The sequence below is a fragment of the Schistocerca nitens genome, chromosome 6 (genome assembly GCF_023898315.1).
Source record: "Schistocerca nitens isolate TAMUIC-IGC-003100 chromosome 6, iqSchNite1.1, whole genome shotgun sequence".
Taxonomy (NCBI): domain Eukaryota; kingdom Metazoa; phylum Arthropoda; class Insecta; order Orthoptera; family Acrididae; genus Schistocerca; species Schistocerca nitens.
Genome location: NC_064619.1, coordinates 689,461,302 through 689,476,874, shown reverse-complemented (window position 1 = coordinate 689,476,874; position 15,573 = coordinate 689,461,302). Strand labels below are relative to the sequence as shown.

General features: G+C 39.0%; 1 protein-coding gene across 1 annotated transcript in view; it reads right to left on the bottom strand.

Annotated features, from left to right (window-relative positions):
- Nucleotides 1-15,573, bottom strand: part of LOC126262244 (transitional endoplasmic reticulum ATPase TER94) — a 55,729-nt gene that overhangs the window by 6,502 nt on the left and 33,654 nt on the right. Inside the window, exon 13 of the mRNA XM_049958724.1 lies at nt 7,550-7,704. Within this exon, the coding sequence (XP_049814681.1) occupies nt 7,550-7,704 (155 nt within the window). The remainder of the gene's footprint in view (nt 1-7,549; nt 7,705-15,573) is intronic.

Sequence of the window (15,573 nt, the reverse complement as noted above, 5' to 3'; positions counted from 1 at the left end):
CCATCAACATAGCTTCCTTTACTTACTGGTCTACAAGATCATTCCCAAGAATCACTACATGACTTGTGTCCAAAGGTATCCAATTAAAATCCAATTATCATGGAGATGAGAAACAAGGAGTGCTTATGGTCAAAACTTAATTCTGTGGAGAGCATCAGCTTCACACTGGCTGCTTAGAGTATCATTCCAGATTTGAAAATGTTCAGGAATGCAAGTGCAAGTATAATGGAGGCCTTATAGCAACTAATTCTGCTGAAAAATGAACTACAACCAGAGTGTATCGTCTGATTAAATTACTTGACAACTGACACTTCATTTGTTGGAGGTGTTCCTCCAAACAGAGCACTCAATGCTGTGCCCGAACTGTTTGCCATTGCAAAACTGCCACAACAGACTGTCAGTTCACTTACAATTCCTTGTCTGGCAGTTTTTCTTCTTGGGCTTGAATTCCAAATACTGGATCCAGCTCTTATTTGGCATTTCATCACACATGATAAACACACTCAGAACACCACACACAAAACAATGGCAACGAAATCACACACATTTCGTACACACCACTAAACAGACTACTGGATTCTTTTGTACAAAATATGATTCGACTTGACATATTCAAATATTATCATCACAGAGCTTGGCTTGCAGAAGGTAAACTTCGTACAACCTGATGGGAAACCAAACTTCTGAAGCCAGCAAATGATCATTGCAACTGTTCGTACAGATCAATAAATTTAACATTAGTAACTTTTGATCTTCCATAGAACAGTGCTAAGCCTTTAAGTTTGAGAAATCTAAGGTCGTGGGTTCGAATCCTGGCGAGTGATGAATTTTTTGATTTTTAAATCTTTATCAAAATGACTTCTTATTATTTTCAATTAATTGGTTCCAATGTAGTTTCATTTTTAATATTTTATTTACTCTTATTTTTCTTCCTATCATTCTTTTTACATTTGGAATATGCTTGTGTCACACATAACTTGTAAATGAATTCCAACCAGAACTGCTCATCAATCGGTATCATGTCAGCTTGCACAGCACAAGAAAGATTTTTAGTGCTGAAACTGAATTTTTTCTGAGTAGTCGCTGTAAGGAAAGTGAGCACGATTAACAGTTCTGCTGAAGATTGCTGTCCAAGCTTTTCTCTGATACACTGCACATGAAGAGGTTACGTTAGGACACGGGCGTAAATTCAAGGCTACAAAATGCATTGCCTGCAGCAGTTCAGTCATTGCTTGTTTTAAATCAGCTGCAGACAGAGCATCTCGCATTCACGCCATATCTGACAGCAGCAGCTTCCAACATCACTACACATAACATGAACAGCATTTCAGCACTTGTTAAGTGATCTGCCGTCTTTACATGTCATCTTTAACAGAACGGCAGCTGACGTGACAACACTGCAGCACCAAGTGACTATTGAGTAATTTTAAATGGACTATGAGCTACCCAGGGGCTGCAGAAGGTGAGAAGACACAGCCACCAATGTCATTTTATACCTTCAAAACTGGCAGAACAGATAACTGGAACCATAAAATCTGCTCAGTGCCAAAAGAAACAAAATCCAAAATGCTGAGATGTCTAAAATTTCCTTTGATCCAATAGAAAGGTGTGACCAGGTATTTGGCTGATGTTTTGAACCATGGGGATGGAGGGGCGTGAAGTAAACCTGGAAGGGGGCAAAGGCACCAGTTGCAACATGGATCCCACTGTAGTGAATAGGATCCAGTAGTTTTAACACTGAAGTGGTCACTGATCCATAAGCAAGACACCTGTAATGCAGTCTGGATAGGACAAGTGCTTCTTAGAGAGGGTCAATGTTTTCTGCATTCCTGGAGAAAAGACTGAGGAAGCAGAATGCATTCAGTTTCAACTGGTAATTCTTTTTAATATGTCAAATATGTGGTAACCATGTCAACTAAGCAGTAAAATAATAATAATAATAATAATAATAATAATAATAATCAGACTCTTACCAAAATGAGCCATCCATTACAAAGGTGAAATTCTGGATGTAGATGAACAGTTGTGTGTGAACGGAAGTGCATACCACATCTTTGTAGTGGAAAACTGAAACCGATGACAGCCCAGGACTGTGCTTTCCTGATGGCACTTTGCAGCTGGCTTTCAACAACATTCATGGATGAAGAATTTTAGTAAATACAAAAGTTGTCTACGTATAGGGACAGTGAGACCATAGGCCCCACAGGCTCTGCAAGCCATTAATTACAATCAGAAAAAGGGCCACACGCAGTATGGGCTCAGCGGGTCTCCATTCTCCTGTATATGGAGAGTGCTAAAGAGCATTACAAAGCTGGCTAGAACCACGCAGAGAGATAGGAAAAACTAAAAAAATAATCTGGAGGGGAGGGGACTTTAAAATTTCACTCACACAGTGAGGTAAAGCCACGAAATTACACAGTACTTCCTTAACTCAAGAAAACAGTAAGTGAGATGTTGGCAACATGCATAGGCTGTCCTTAAGCAGACTCCGGTCAACTTCTTTAAGTCAGTTGGCCCCTCTAAATCTACACTGAATGTTGTACAAAGAACCCCTAATCTCAAGAGTCACACATAACTGTCAGTGCACCACACATCAAGCAACTTAACACAGAAAATTAATGAGGTTGCTGGGTCTATGGCCATCCATTTCACAAACACAGTTTCAAAACTGGGACAATCGTGCTTTTCCTCCACTAGGATGGAAACACACCCATACATCAGATATGACTGAAGTCTCAAGTATGTGGTGTCAGTAATCCACAGATTCCACCAGGATAAAGCACCCCATTGTAACCAAGGACCAAATCACTGAGGAGCTCCCATTCACTGAAAGTAGCATTATATGGTTCCAGACATTGAGCAGTGAAAAACAGGTTCTTATCTTCTACCCTAGATAGAAAGCTGAGTAGTAGTCACTGGATGCAGATGCTTGAGCAATGTACACCACAAAGCTTTCTGTGGTAATAGTACATTCCGAATCAATATTGCTAAATTCGAGGATACAGCAGAAATACTGATTGCTGGTCAGTGACTACAGATAAAATGAAACTTGGCCAATAATTGTGAACAAGAGGTATGGGTTCCTACAGTAGGAACACGTTTCCCTATGTTCTTTCTTCTGGTGTTTTATAAAGTAGTGTGGGCAGGTTGAGAGCCTTTTACAGGCAATGAGGTTTTCCACTAAAGAGGCAAAGTTTATATTGTTGGAGCATCCACAGGCTATCTTTAACTGTCTTAGCGATTTCCTATGACCAAAACGAGCCTGGTTTCTGACAATATGTCGCTGAAGAAAGGGGACTTGCCAATACTGCTGCTTTTAGTACTGAAGTAGTTGTCTCTCATGTGTTGAAAGAATGCCAATTGGCCCTGTTGTCTAGAGTGCTCAGTTGGGTAACTGTGGGAGGGTCATGACAATCGGGGAATGACTGCTCTCAAAGAGAGCAGTCATGTACCGTCCACTGGAATTATGGGAGAAAGCTGGGGCTACAATCGAGGGATTGGCGGCTGTATACTTTTTAAGTGCCACTCTAAACTGAGTTTTTGTGATTACTTGTTTCGTCAGAGTACCTATGTTAGTTGTTGTAACACCACCACAATGTGCTGTGCATTTTGAAATCGCCCAAGAAATAGGGAAAGGTAGCTGATGGATGAAGTCAGCACTCTGTCTGGACAGAGAGCAGCATTCCACTGAATAAAACCCACAGATGCCACACCCAAACAGCCATATATTATCATACACTAGCTAATGCCATTGCAGAGCAACCCTTATTTTTGAAACAGGCATGACAATTAAGAGGTATATGTTTTTGCACAGTTTTAACTCTGGTTGGGGATTATTTGGTCGTGTATCAAGAAGCTATCCTGCAGCCCGTAACTCTTGCCTCCAAAGAGCCCATGTCGAGCCAAAGGGCAACATTGATCTGTTGGGAAGGTTCAGAGGACGGTAACCCTCTGCTGGGCATGGATGCCAGATGAGCAAGACTTTTTCTACATGTTGGCATAGTGGGAACAGAGGTACAGGGAGTCCTCGATCACCTCACACGCACATCCATCTGGGTCTTACATTGAGGAAAAAGCAGATGACTTCTCCTTTATCATAGATGGAGGATCAGTAACCATGTTTGCGAAGTCTGTGGTCATTTGAATTGGATGGAGGCATACATATTCTTTCTTCAACTCAGAACAGGAACAAGGTCCTCCACATATAGAGGTACTGGTGTTGTGTGCTGATGTGCCAAAAAACATTTGAAACACTGCTTGGGTGGTGGAAAGTAAGGATTTAAATCACAAAGTAGACCATTACTTTGATCTTTTCAGGTAATCCATCCCTTTGAAAGCCTAAGTGAAGGCTGCAGTGCCCACTTTTATTCTTTTGCCTCCACTAGACATGGAAAACAAACCATTTTGTTTTTCATCTGCATATGTGAAATCTCAATGAAAAATAATGCCCTGGATCATGTTGGGACTGTTTGGTTGGTGACGGTGACAGATGTCACCGAGCTTCTTGCAGGAGAGCAATATCTGTGACTGAGCAGGTACTGCTGTTATAATAGGAACTCAGTCGTTGAGTATTTTGCTAATGAGTGCTACTTCCCAGAATTTTTCTTAAATATGTTCAACAAGGAACAATCTTTTTACTCAAAAAGGCTCACCACCAACTCGGGTGCTAGCTAGGTGTTGATAGAAGTATTTCTTGACATTTCTATTACATTTACTTTCTTCCCATAGCGTGGTAAGTGGAGGGAAAACTACTGGAGCGCTCCTTTCTGCACTGAACTGAACTGAACTGACTTATTTCTTACACTGTTGACCACAAGCAACAAGTGGAAAAGGCAGCAGAAAGGTCATGTACTCTTCTACATGATCACACTGGACCAAAAATTCTTACCCAGGATACATCACACTAGTATTTTGTAACTCTGCCTATAAGAGTCAATTTGATGCAAAAGAAATTCCATAACTTTCTTCAGGTAGAGTGAAACCTCATTTTTACAATTTTCAAGGGACTTCAAAAAAATTGTGTAAAATGTGGGAAATGTAAAATGTGGGAAATAACGTTTTAAGCCATAGAAGTTTCGTATAGGATTCCCCCTTGCATTTTTGCACTGTATGTGCACAATAGGCATCAAAATACTTGTCAAGGACTTTATTATCGGACAAAAGTTTATTATCTAATGAAAACTGCTGATGTAATGGGAGCTGATAACTGTCTGGGAAGTAGAAATGTCTGACTCAATTTCGTAAGTCATAATCTATGCTTTTGGCAAGCTTGCAGCTGCCATTTATTCATTAAATAATGAAACACTGCACGAGTTATGTATTTTTTCACACTAAGCTCAATGTGTTTCGAGAATTTTTTCTCCTTGTTAAATGGAAATATTTACATTAAGTATTTTTGTGGCATTTGCATGTATGTTGTTCTGCATCTCTTGCACTGTATTCGTCTTTTTGAGTTTATCAGGTACTGTGCCTCCTCAGTTATGCAGATAAATCACACACACACACACACACACACACACACACACACACACATATACACACACAAAATCACATACATTGTTTAAGTAACACCACAAAAAATACATATGTAAATACTGCATCTGACAACAAGAATAATTTCTCTAAACACACATTTTGTCCTGCATGATAAAGTACATAATTGGTGCTGTGTTTAAACCAGAAAGATGTAAACTTGTGCTACTAGTGGCTAAACAACAAAACACGCTAAATATAATTCAACAAAGGTGTAGCGATGATCAGAACAGTTACGAATTTGCATATGTGGAGTAGAGATGGTTTGGAAATGGTTGTGATTGGTGAGGATATATTTATTCCAATGAATCTTTACCACCCAGAACTGGTATTGGGAACTCTGAAATCCGATTATGGGAGCACCACGTAAACGGTGAGCTAGTTACTCCCATCAGCCACCACGCCGAGTGGAGCTTGGCAGCGGCAAGAGATACTGCACGAATTGCTCCAACTTTTACACATTCTCCACTCCAAGTCCGAGCAGCGGAGCGCCCTGGTGTAAAGAAACTTAACCACGTAATGTTTGTAAGCACCACTTGATGGCCGACTTCATGCCAACGTCATTTTAAGTCAAGTTTTTTCTCCATGAACATTTTTTCATAAAGCATAAACTGCAGGAAAATTATAAATATGTTAACGCAAATTTAGGTGCGAGTTAAGATTGTGGACATGAGAAATTTGATGGGAGCGAAAAAATGTCGTAAATGGTGGGAAAACGTTAATTCCAGGAATGTGAAAGGGGGGTTATACTGTATGTCTACCTAGCTGAAGCCACTTATTGATGATTCCATTACAAAGATCTAGAAGTTGCAGCCATGTTGACTGATATGTTTCACCAGTCACTTTCTATAGTCACTTTCTATGGGATTAAGATAGGCGATTCAGTGAGCCTGTCCGGTTGCGACAAGGTACCAGTATGTTCATAAAATGAGCATTTGTGCACACCTGTGAACACAGATATTGTCTACAAGTATCAGAATGTCCACAGCATACCCACCATGAAGATGTAGAGAAAGGGCAACCCTGTCACGGAGAATATTCACACAAATATCCCAGTTATGTTCATGGTAACCTCACTGCAGAGCCAAAAGACATCACACAAAAAACACCTCTGAACATCACTGACCCACCTCCGGCATGAATGACACTGCACTATCGGTTAACACCACACTGGGACATCAGTGCACTCAATGCCTTGTATAATTTGGAAAATGGCAAAAATCACAAATCCTCTCCAGAGAGCAGCTGTCCAGTTTCTGTAATTTTTGGTCTACTGAAGGTGTGTAGCTTTATGTGGTGCTGAGAGCAATGGCCTATTGCAAGGTACCCGACTGAAATATTCACAGTACGCAATGTCCTTTACAATGTTCATTTGGAATTTGAGGACATGGACCTGCATGCACTGACAACAGAAATTCCTGCCAGGTTTGAGACAGATTGTCATCAATGAGAAATGACACACCTGTCCGTCTCTGCACCCTGTTGGTTAGGATCTTTTTTGTCCTCTGTTATTAATCTGTATGTAACACAGCCTACGGTCCTTTTCGAAAGGAACCATCTGACAATAATTGTCTTAAATGATTTATGAAAACCCTAGAAAGCTAAGTCTGGGCAGATGGACAGAGATTTGAACTAAACAAATGTAAATTCACTAATACTATTTTCACTAGAAAATAGTATCTTTATGAATTTCCCCTTGATGGAAGGAGAAACTACACACAAATTTAGTATCCTTTTACCAATGATGAGATATTGCTAGAGATCGAACAACTTTTGCAAACAATGCAAAATTTGGACAGACATAAGTTCAGTCACATAAGTTCAGTCTTCCTAAGTTCCAATAACGAAGATTTCAGAAGGAGAGACACAGACAAGTTTCAGATTTCACTTGCTTACAAATATTTTGGTTAGTTTATCGTTTTCTCCAGAACTTTAATTGTCCCATGTAGATCCAAAGTACTAGTGATTGTGTATATTGTTACACAAGTATGAGCAGCTCAGGAAATATTTTACGTACCTGAAATTCGTTCCAAATCCTCTGGACTGTTGCAAGGTCTGTGCAAACATTTCATACTTGCGGATATCATTGTCTGATACAGATCTTCTTGCAAATCTCATGGCTTCTTCAAAATGAGCACGTGTAATTTCAGGAACTGGATCTTCTTCATCCATCTGCAGCAACAAACATTTGCATAACATGAATGTAATATGAGAAATGACTGGATAGCTTTGGCAATAAATTGCTCAGTTATGTATACAATTATGTGCAGATTGTTTTACTCTCTTCATTTCAGTTCAGCCTGCATCCTCTTGCTAATATATTTCTATTTAAAGTTGTAAATACCACAAGTCAATTATATATGTAACATTCTATTTAACAAGTAAACCATAAGACATTTAAAGATGAAGATACAGAGGAATTTCAAAGTTAATACAATTAAAGAACAAATGTACTAAATAAACTTTAGTGCAAGACTACTGAATCAGTCCAATATAAAATATACTCACATAGGCAATTTTTGATTGATTTCTGAATTTCTCTGGCAGGAATAATTCTTTTCATCTCAAACATTTTAAACTACCTTTCTAAAGAATTTTTTGGGTGAAGCAATCACATTAGAATTAGAATACCATCACTTTCACAGGAGAATCCATAAACAATGGAGACTGTTTAACACACCGGCAGTGAAGGATGTACTAGATGTGTGGGTTACATTTTAACATTGAATCCTAAGAACAAGTGACATGTTCTTATTGATAGCCTGTAGTAATTACAATGTTCATAGGTTGGGAAAACAGCAAATTTTTATTCAAAGCATTTGTTTCACACCCAGGTTGAAGTGTCTCTGATGAAGTGTGTTAAATCATATAAACAGTACAATCCGCGCAGTGTGGTTCACAGAAATCAATTATCAATTTTTAAAAAATGATGAAATTTTTGAATAATAGTGAAATTTTTGAATAATAGTTTGGAACTAGATCACCTTTCGGGGATGGGGGTGGGGGTAGGGGGAATGAATTTTCAGAACTTGATTACACAAATGTGAGTTGGAAGGTGGAAACTAAGTTGCAGCTAAAGAAGGCTGAAATGATCATCAAGAACATAATTTTACAAGTTTCAAATGTTCAGGTTTATCTTTCAATTCAGTAACTTGTCCTTTGTAACAGTTATTTCAATACACACACTGAGTACTTTGATGAAACGAATGGAATTCAGGATCCTGTTAATAGATTACTCTCTCTCCAAGTTTTTTGATCCAAGAACTTCCTTAAAAATAAAATCAGAAAAACAGATGTGCTATGACACTTTTCCAGAACTTAGGCAGAAAAAAAAATAAAATCAAACCTAATTCATTACGGAAATAAAGGAGGGGATTGAGAACACTCCTGCACTTGCATCGTTATGTGCTTTTCACTTGACGCACTGAGAGATTTGTCACATTCAGGATGCTGCATGTAACCATAACCACCTCATGGATACTTCAACAACCAGCAGGCTATGATGTGGAACAAACAGGAACAACTCTTACTCAAAAACAACAGGGCCACTTTTGTGTCATTCATTTTAATGCACTGCCAACATGCAAATATGTTCGACAAGGAAATGGCTTTTGGGGAAGAGTTAAAGTCATTTCTCGTTGAGAAGTATTTCTAAAATGTAAGTGAATATGTTAGCATATAGGGTTACCAGTCCCCGATTTATTGTTGAGTACTTGCTAATTTGCTAACTGATGTGCAATCTATGCAGTGTTTGCCTCTGCAAAATAATGTTTTTGCTGTTAGTTTTCAGTTTTCTCTGTTCGGGATGCAGTGCAATATACCTCTCTAGCCATCCTGACTGGAGTTTTCCTAAGTTGTTAAGGTGAATGCTAAGACAGTTCCTATGATTAGGCCATGGTCACCTTCCTGTCTTATCTTTACCTAATCCTGTCCTACTTTATGTTTTGACCTAGTGAATCGGTAACTAATGAAAAAAGAAATGTCATTTTTGCACAAAAGACACGTTCTCTGTCTGAAAAGCAAAGCCAGGAGTGATATACATGTGATAATGTGGCTTAATGCAACTGTCTCATATGCTAGTATGAAATCCAGGCAGAGATGTAATGAAATAGTAAACCCAGATGATGTATTAGACAGTGTAGACTGAAACAGGTGTTGACACACAAGCCAGTTAACAATGTAATATTTGGGACACAAAAAAAAAATTGTTATTTTATGACTGATTTTCGTATTATTTTCTGCTCCAAAAGCTGTTTCCTTCTCTAACATATTTCTGTAAGTTGGCAGTGCACTATAAATAATGACACAAAAATTGGTGCATTCATTTATGATAAATGTGTTCCTATTTGTTGTTTTATGTCAACAATAAAAATATATCTCTAAATTATATTGTATTTATTGGACATTATACATCACATATATTTGGTACATTTGCTCGAGGATAATGAGTTTCTAAACCATATGAATATATAGAACATTCAGCTATAACTTCAAACAACATTTGTGTATCTGTATATTTTGTAACATCACTATTTAAACTACTAGTACTTAAAGCATATGTAGGATTTATGCCTACATGAAGACTTGGCTGAAAATTTGTATCATGGAGTCTAATACTGTACCCAGCAGAAGCAATATCAGCCTTTTCTATTAAATTATTATATCCAGATGGATCTCCATTGGTTACAGGAGTAACAGCTCCTGTTAATTGTTCCTGAATTTGGAAACAAAAAGAAACCTTTATGCCAATTAATTAAATCCACTCAATTACACAAAATAAACCGCACACTAATAAGTAAAAAAGCTATTGCTATAATTTGCGAGTTTTCTCCACACTTCACTGTAGTGCGAGAATAGCCACTCTGAGCCTATACTGGACCAGAGAAACCAAACTGCTTCAGCATGACATCAGCAAACTGTGGATGCTAATGTTTCAGTGCCTGTGAGCATCTGATAATGTCTGTCTACGTTTCCTTCGGGCATGAAAGTTTCTTTTTCAATAATTCAAGGAGGATCTGCAACCCTTCATAATACACTGCCTGGCAAAAAAAAAGCAAAACACCCAGATGGGGAAGATGGCACAAAATAAAACTTCAGAATTTGAGAGAGTATGTAATGTTACTGCAATGATTACAAAGTCAAGTCAAATTTACAAAGAATTTGGCAGTATGAGCCCACTTACCACTGTGACATTACTAACCCCCCTAACCCTTGCCTGGATGCATCCACTGGTTCAGTTGGGAAGGATATCAAAGGTGTTGTATCCTCTACTGAGGCAACCTCCCAAAACTGTTGCAAATGGACCTTGATATCCTAATATCCTAGGTACTGGTACCAGGACAAGAGTTTATATCCGAGTTGGTCCGTTACATGTTCTATGGGTGACAGATCCAGGGATCTCACTGTTAGCGGGAATGCACCATGACACACAGTTCATGGACAAAACTGCCATGTGTAGACAAGAACTTTCCTGTTGAAATATGGTAGCAGTCATGGCACCACTCCCAAGTGCAGCCATCTGTGTTATGTTAATGGCAGCCTATGCGTGTGACGGTAATCCCTTAGTCCAGCTGCTGTTAGTCTCTGATCAAAGGTGTGGGACAACAGAACACTGCAGGGAGTCTAACTTTTTCTTAGATGGCAGAAACAGATGTGACAGGGTTACAGTGACCTGGTGCACAATACAGCAGTCGTCCCTTTTGGTGCTCAGACATGTTCAACTAGAACCTTGGAGACAAGTATGCTTGCCCTAACATTATCACGCAGTCCAACATCGAGCCACTGTCATGTCCGAATGTCCCACGAATCTGGATTGTCACAGTTAATTGCAACTCCAATCATCTATGTATCAGCCAATTGTTTGTACGAAGATACACTGACATCCTACCATGTCTTCTGTGTACTTTACTTTTTTCAGTCAGGCAATGCATTTACACTGCTGAGGCCTGCATTTCAAGATACACATGACAGAACTTCTGCAATCTCAGGACTGATGACATCACCATCATCCTACAGCTGAAACAAGAACCTAGGACTAACACTGCCAGATTTTCATGGATCTTTGTTATAACAGTTGTCAGTCTCGTTGGAAGCTATAGCTCACTTTCAATTAATTCACATATCCACTATCGATATCTTAGTTTGTGGAGTGGAATGTTTGCTTTCAAAATTGAAACATTCAAGAATGAAATTCACTATTTTTCTTTTTCTTTACCACTTCAAGACCACTATTAATCACAGACTGCTGTTTCATTGCCACATTAGCATGCTTCCATGTATTTCCCTTCAGCTCGTCACTCTGCACATGTATGTTTCCATCCCATAAACTCTGCTGTTTCATTATCCCAACATACCACTGATTTATCCATGAGCATATAATAATCAACTGAGAATTCTCATGCCCTGTAGTTGGCAGCAACTGCACACTTCAAAATTTTCACATCTGCATGTACTACTACTAAGTGAATCAAAGACTGATAGTTTGACTAGAGGTGCATACTTCCCACGAGAACTGGATGAAGAGAAGGATACGCACTGTCATGTACTATTTAATTACATGTATTGCGGATATTGCACAGGCACCATTCGTGGTCAAACACCACAGCACAACCTGCAGGCTTGACTAGCGTCTGCATTTATATTCAAAGGGTCTTAACATTTGTCCACCTCCAAAGTGACAAAATGTATGTCAGTTCCTCATTACCATCACAATTAGATAAGAGTTTTTCACAGTAGTATGATCTTTCTATTTAGGGACAAAGCCCACCAACCCCTCCCACTGATCTTTTGTCACATCTAGGATAACAGTTCTTCACATGGGAAATGAAGAATCCTCCCCAGACTTGAGGGAAAATCTAGACATATTCTCAACAATAGATTAGTATGAATTAACAATATTAGTAAGCTGCTACCATCAGATTTACAATGTTTATACATAGGAACTGTGAAAAGCCATATTTCAAATGTTATTTTAAAAACGTCTGTAATTTTTGTTTTACTTGCTGTTATCCCTTCCACTGAAAGACTTAATATGGGACAACAACCATTATCTGCCAAATGACTGTTGAAAATTAAATTCAATAAAGTCGTCTGAAGATTTTATATTTGTATCTTAGTAATGCAAATGGTTGAAAACATAGTGGTAATGAATGAAGGCATTTCCAGCTTTTGGCACTGCTAATGCAGAGCACTCAGCATCCCATTTTCCAGAAAAACTGCAACCAACAAAGACCATAAACCCTGCTTGAAGATCCTAGAACTGTTGGAAACAAGGGAAAACTGGCAGAAAGGCAGCAACGACAGAGTCAAGGTACTACTCTGGGCCATGTAACAATTGCATTACTGACTGCTCCAAAAACTTTCACGTCAGAATGACTTTTTTATTTCAAAGAGAGAAACAAACACATAGAAAAAACATTATTCATAAGTGGAATGTTTAAGAGTGTGTGGTAAGTGATCCCAATCATACAGCTTAACTTTGATAATGAATTATGAAAATTTTCATTTAAGAGAAAGATAATGTTGAAAATGGGAGATGGAACCTGGATAAACTGACTAAACCAGAGGCTGTACAGAGTTTCAGGGAGAGCATAAGGGAACAATTGATAGGAATGGGGGAAAGAAATACAGAAGAAGAAGAAGAAGAAGAATGGGTAGCTCTGAGGGATGAAGTAGTGAAGGCAGCAGAGGATCAAGCAGGTAAAAAGACGAGGGCTAGTAGAAATCCTTGGGTAACAAAAGAGATACTGAATTTAATTGATTAAAGGATAAAATACAAAAATGCAGTAAGTGAATCAGGCAAAAAGGAATACAAACGTCTCAAAAATGAGATCGACAGGAAGTGCAAAATAGCTATGCAGGGATGGCTAGAGGATAAATGTAAGGATGTAGAGGCTTATGTCACTAGGGGCAAGATAGATACTGCCTACAGGAAAATTAAAAGAGACCTTTGGAGAAAAGAGAGCCACTTGTATGAATATCAAGAGCTTGGATGGAAACCCAGTTCTAAGCAAAGAGGGGAAAGCAGAAAGGTGGAAGGAGTTATAGAGGGTTTATACAAGGGCGATGTACTTGCGGACAATATTATGGAAATGGAAGAGGATGTAGATGAAGATGAAATGGGATATACAATACTGCGTGAAGAGTTTGACAGAGCACTGAAAGACCTGAGTCGAAACAAAGCCCCGGGAGTAGACAACATTCCATTAGAACTACTGACGGCCTTGGGAGAGCCAGTCCTGACAAAACTCTACCATCTGGTAAGCAAGATGATGACACAGGCAAAATACCCTCAGACTTCAAGAAGAATATAATAATTCCAATCCCAAAGAAAGCAGGTGTTGACAGATGTGAAAATTACCAACTATCAGTTTAATAAGTCACAGCTGCAAAATACTAATGCGAATTCTTTACAGACAAATGGAAAAACTGGTAGAAGCCGACCTCGGGGAAGATCAGTTTGGATTCCATAGAAATATAGGAACACGTGAGGCAATACTGATCCTACGACTTATCTTAGAAGATAGATTAAGGAAAAGCAAACCTACGTTTCTAGCATTTGTAGACTTAGAGAAAGCTTTTGACAATGTTGAGTGGAATACTCTCTTTCAAATTATGAAGGTGGTAGGGGTAAAATACAGGGAGCGAAAGGCTATTGACAATTTGTACAGAAACCAGATGGCAGTTATAAGAGTCAAGGGACATGAAAGGGATGCAGTGGTTGGGAAGGGAGTGAAACAGGGTTGTAGCCTCTCCCTGATGTTATTCAATCTGTATATTGAGCATGCAGTAAAGGAAACAAAAGAAAAATTCGGAGTAGGTATTAAAATTCATGGAGAAGTAATAAAAACTTTGAGGTTCACCGATGACATTGTAATTCTGTCAGAGACAGCAAAGGACTTGGAAGAGCAGTTGAACGGAATGGACAGTGTCTTGAAAGGAGGATATTAGATGAACATCAACAAAAGCAAAACGAGGATAATAGAATGTAGTCGAATGAAGTCGGGTGATATTGAGGGTATTAGATTAGGAAATGAGACACTTGAAGTGGAAAAGGAGTTTTGCTATTTGGGGAGCAAAATAACTGATGATGGTCATGTAGAGAGGATATAAAATGTAGGCTGGCAATGGCAAGGAAAGCGTTTCTGAAGAAGAGAAATTTGTTAACGTTGAGTATAGATTTAAGTGTCAGGAAGTCGTTTCTGAAAGTATTTGTATGGAGTGTAGCCATGTGTGGAAGTGAAACATGGGCGATAAATAGTTTGGACAAGAAGAGAGTAGAAGCTTTCGAAATGTGGTGCTACAGAAGAATGCTGAAGATAAGGTGGGTAGATCACGTAACTAATGAGGAGGTATTGAATAGAGTTGGGGAGAAGAGAAGTTTGTGGCACAACTTGACTAGAAGAAGGGATAGGCTGGTAGGACATGTTCTGAGGCATCAAGGGATCACCAATTTAGTATTGGAGGGCAGCGTGGAGGGTAAAAATCGTAGAGGGAGACCAAAAGATGAATACACCAAGCAGATTCAGAAGGATGTAGGTTGCAGTAGGTACTGGGAGATGAAGCTTGCGCAGGATAGAGTAGCATGGAGAGCTGCATCAAACCAGTCTCAGGTCTGAAGACAACAACAACAACAACAACAACAACAACAACAATGTTGAAAATGGTAATCCACAAATTCCTGTATACCTTCCCCATGGTTGATGTGGTAAAGATACATAGAAAAGTTCATACATAAGAATTTGCTTACAAGGGAACCTCCCCATTGCACCCCCTCAGATTTAGTTATAAGTTGACACAGTGGATAGGCCTTGAAAAACTGAACACAGATCAATCAAGAAAACAGGAAGAAGTTGTGTGAGGCTACGAAAAAAATAAGCAAAATATAAAAACTGAGTAGTTCACGTGCAAGATATGCAACATCAAGGACAGTGTGAGCTCAGGAGTGCCTTGGTCCCGTGGTTAGCACAAGCAGCTGCGGAACGAAAGGTCCTTGGTTCAAGTCTTCCCTCGAGTGAAGAAGTTTAATTTTTTATTTTCAGA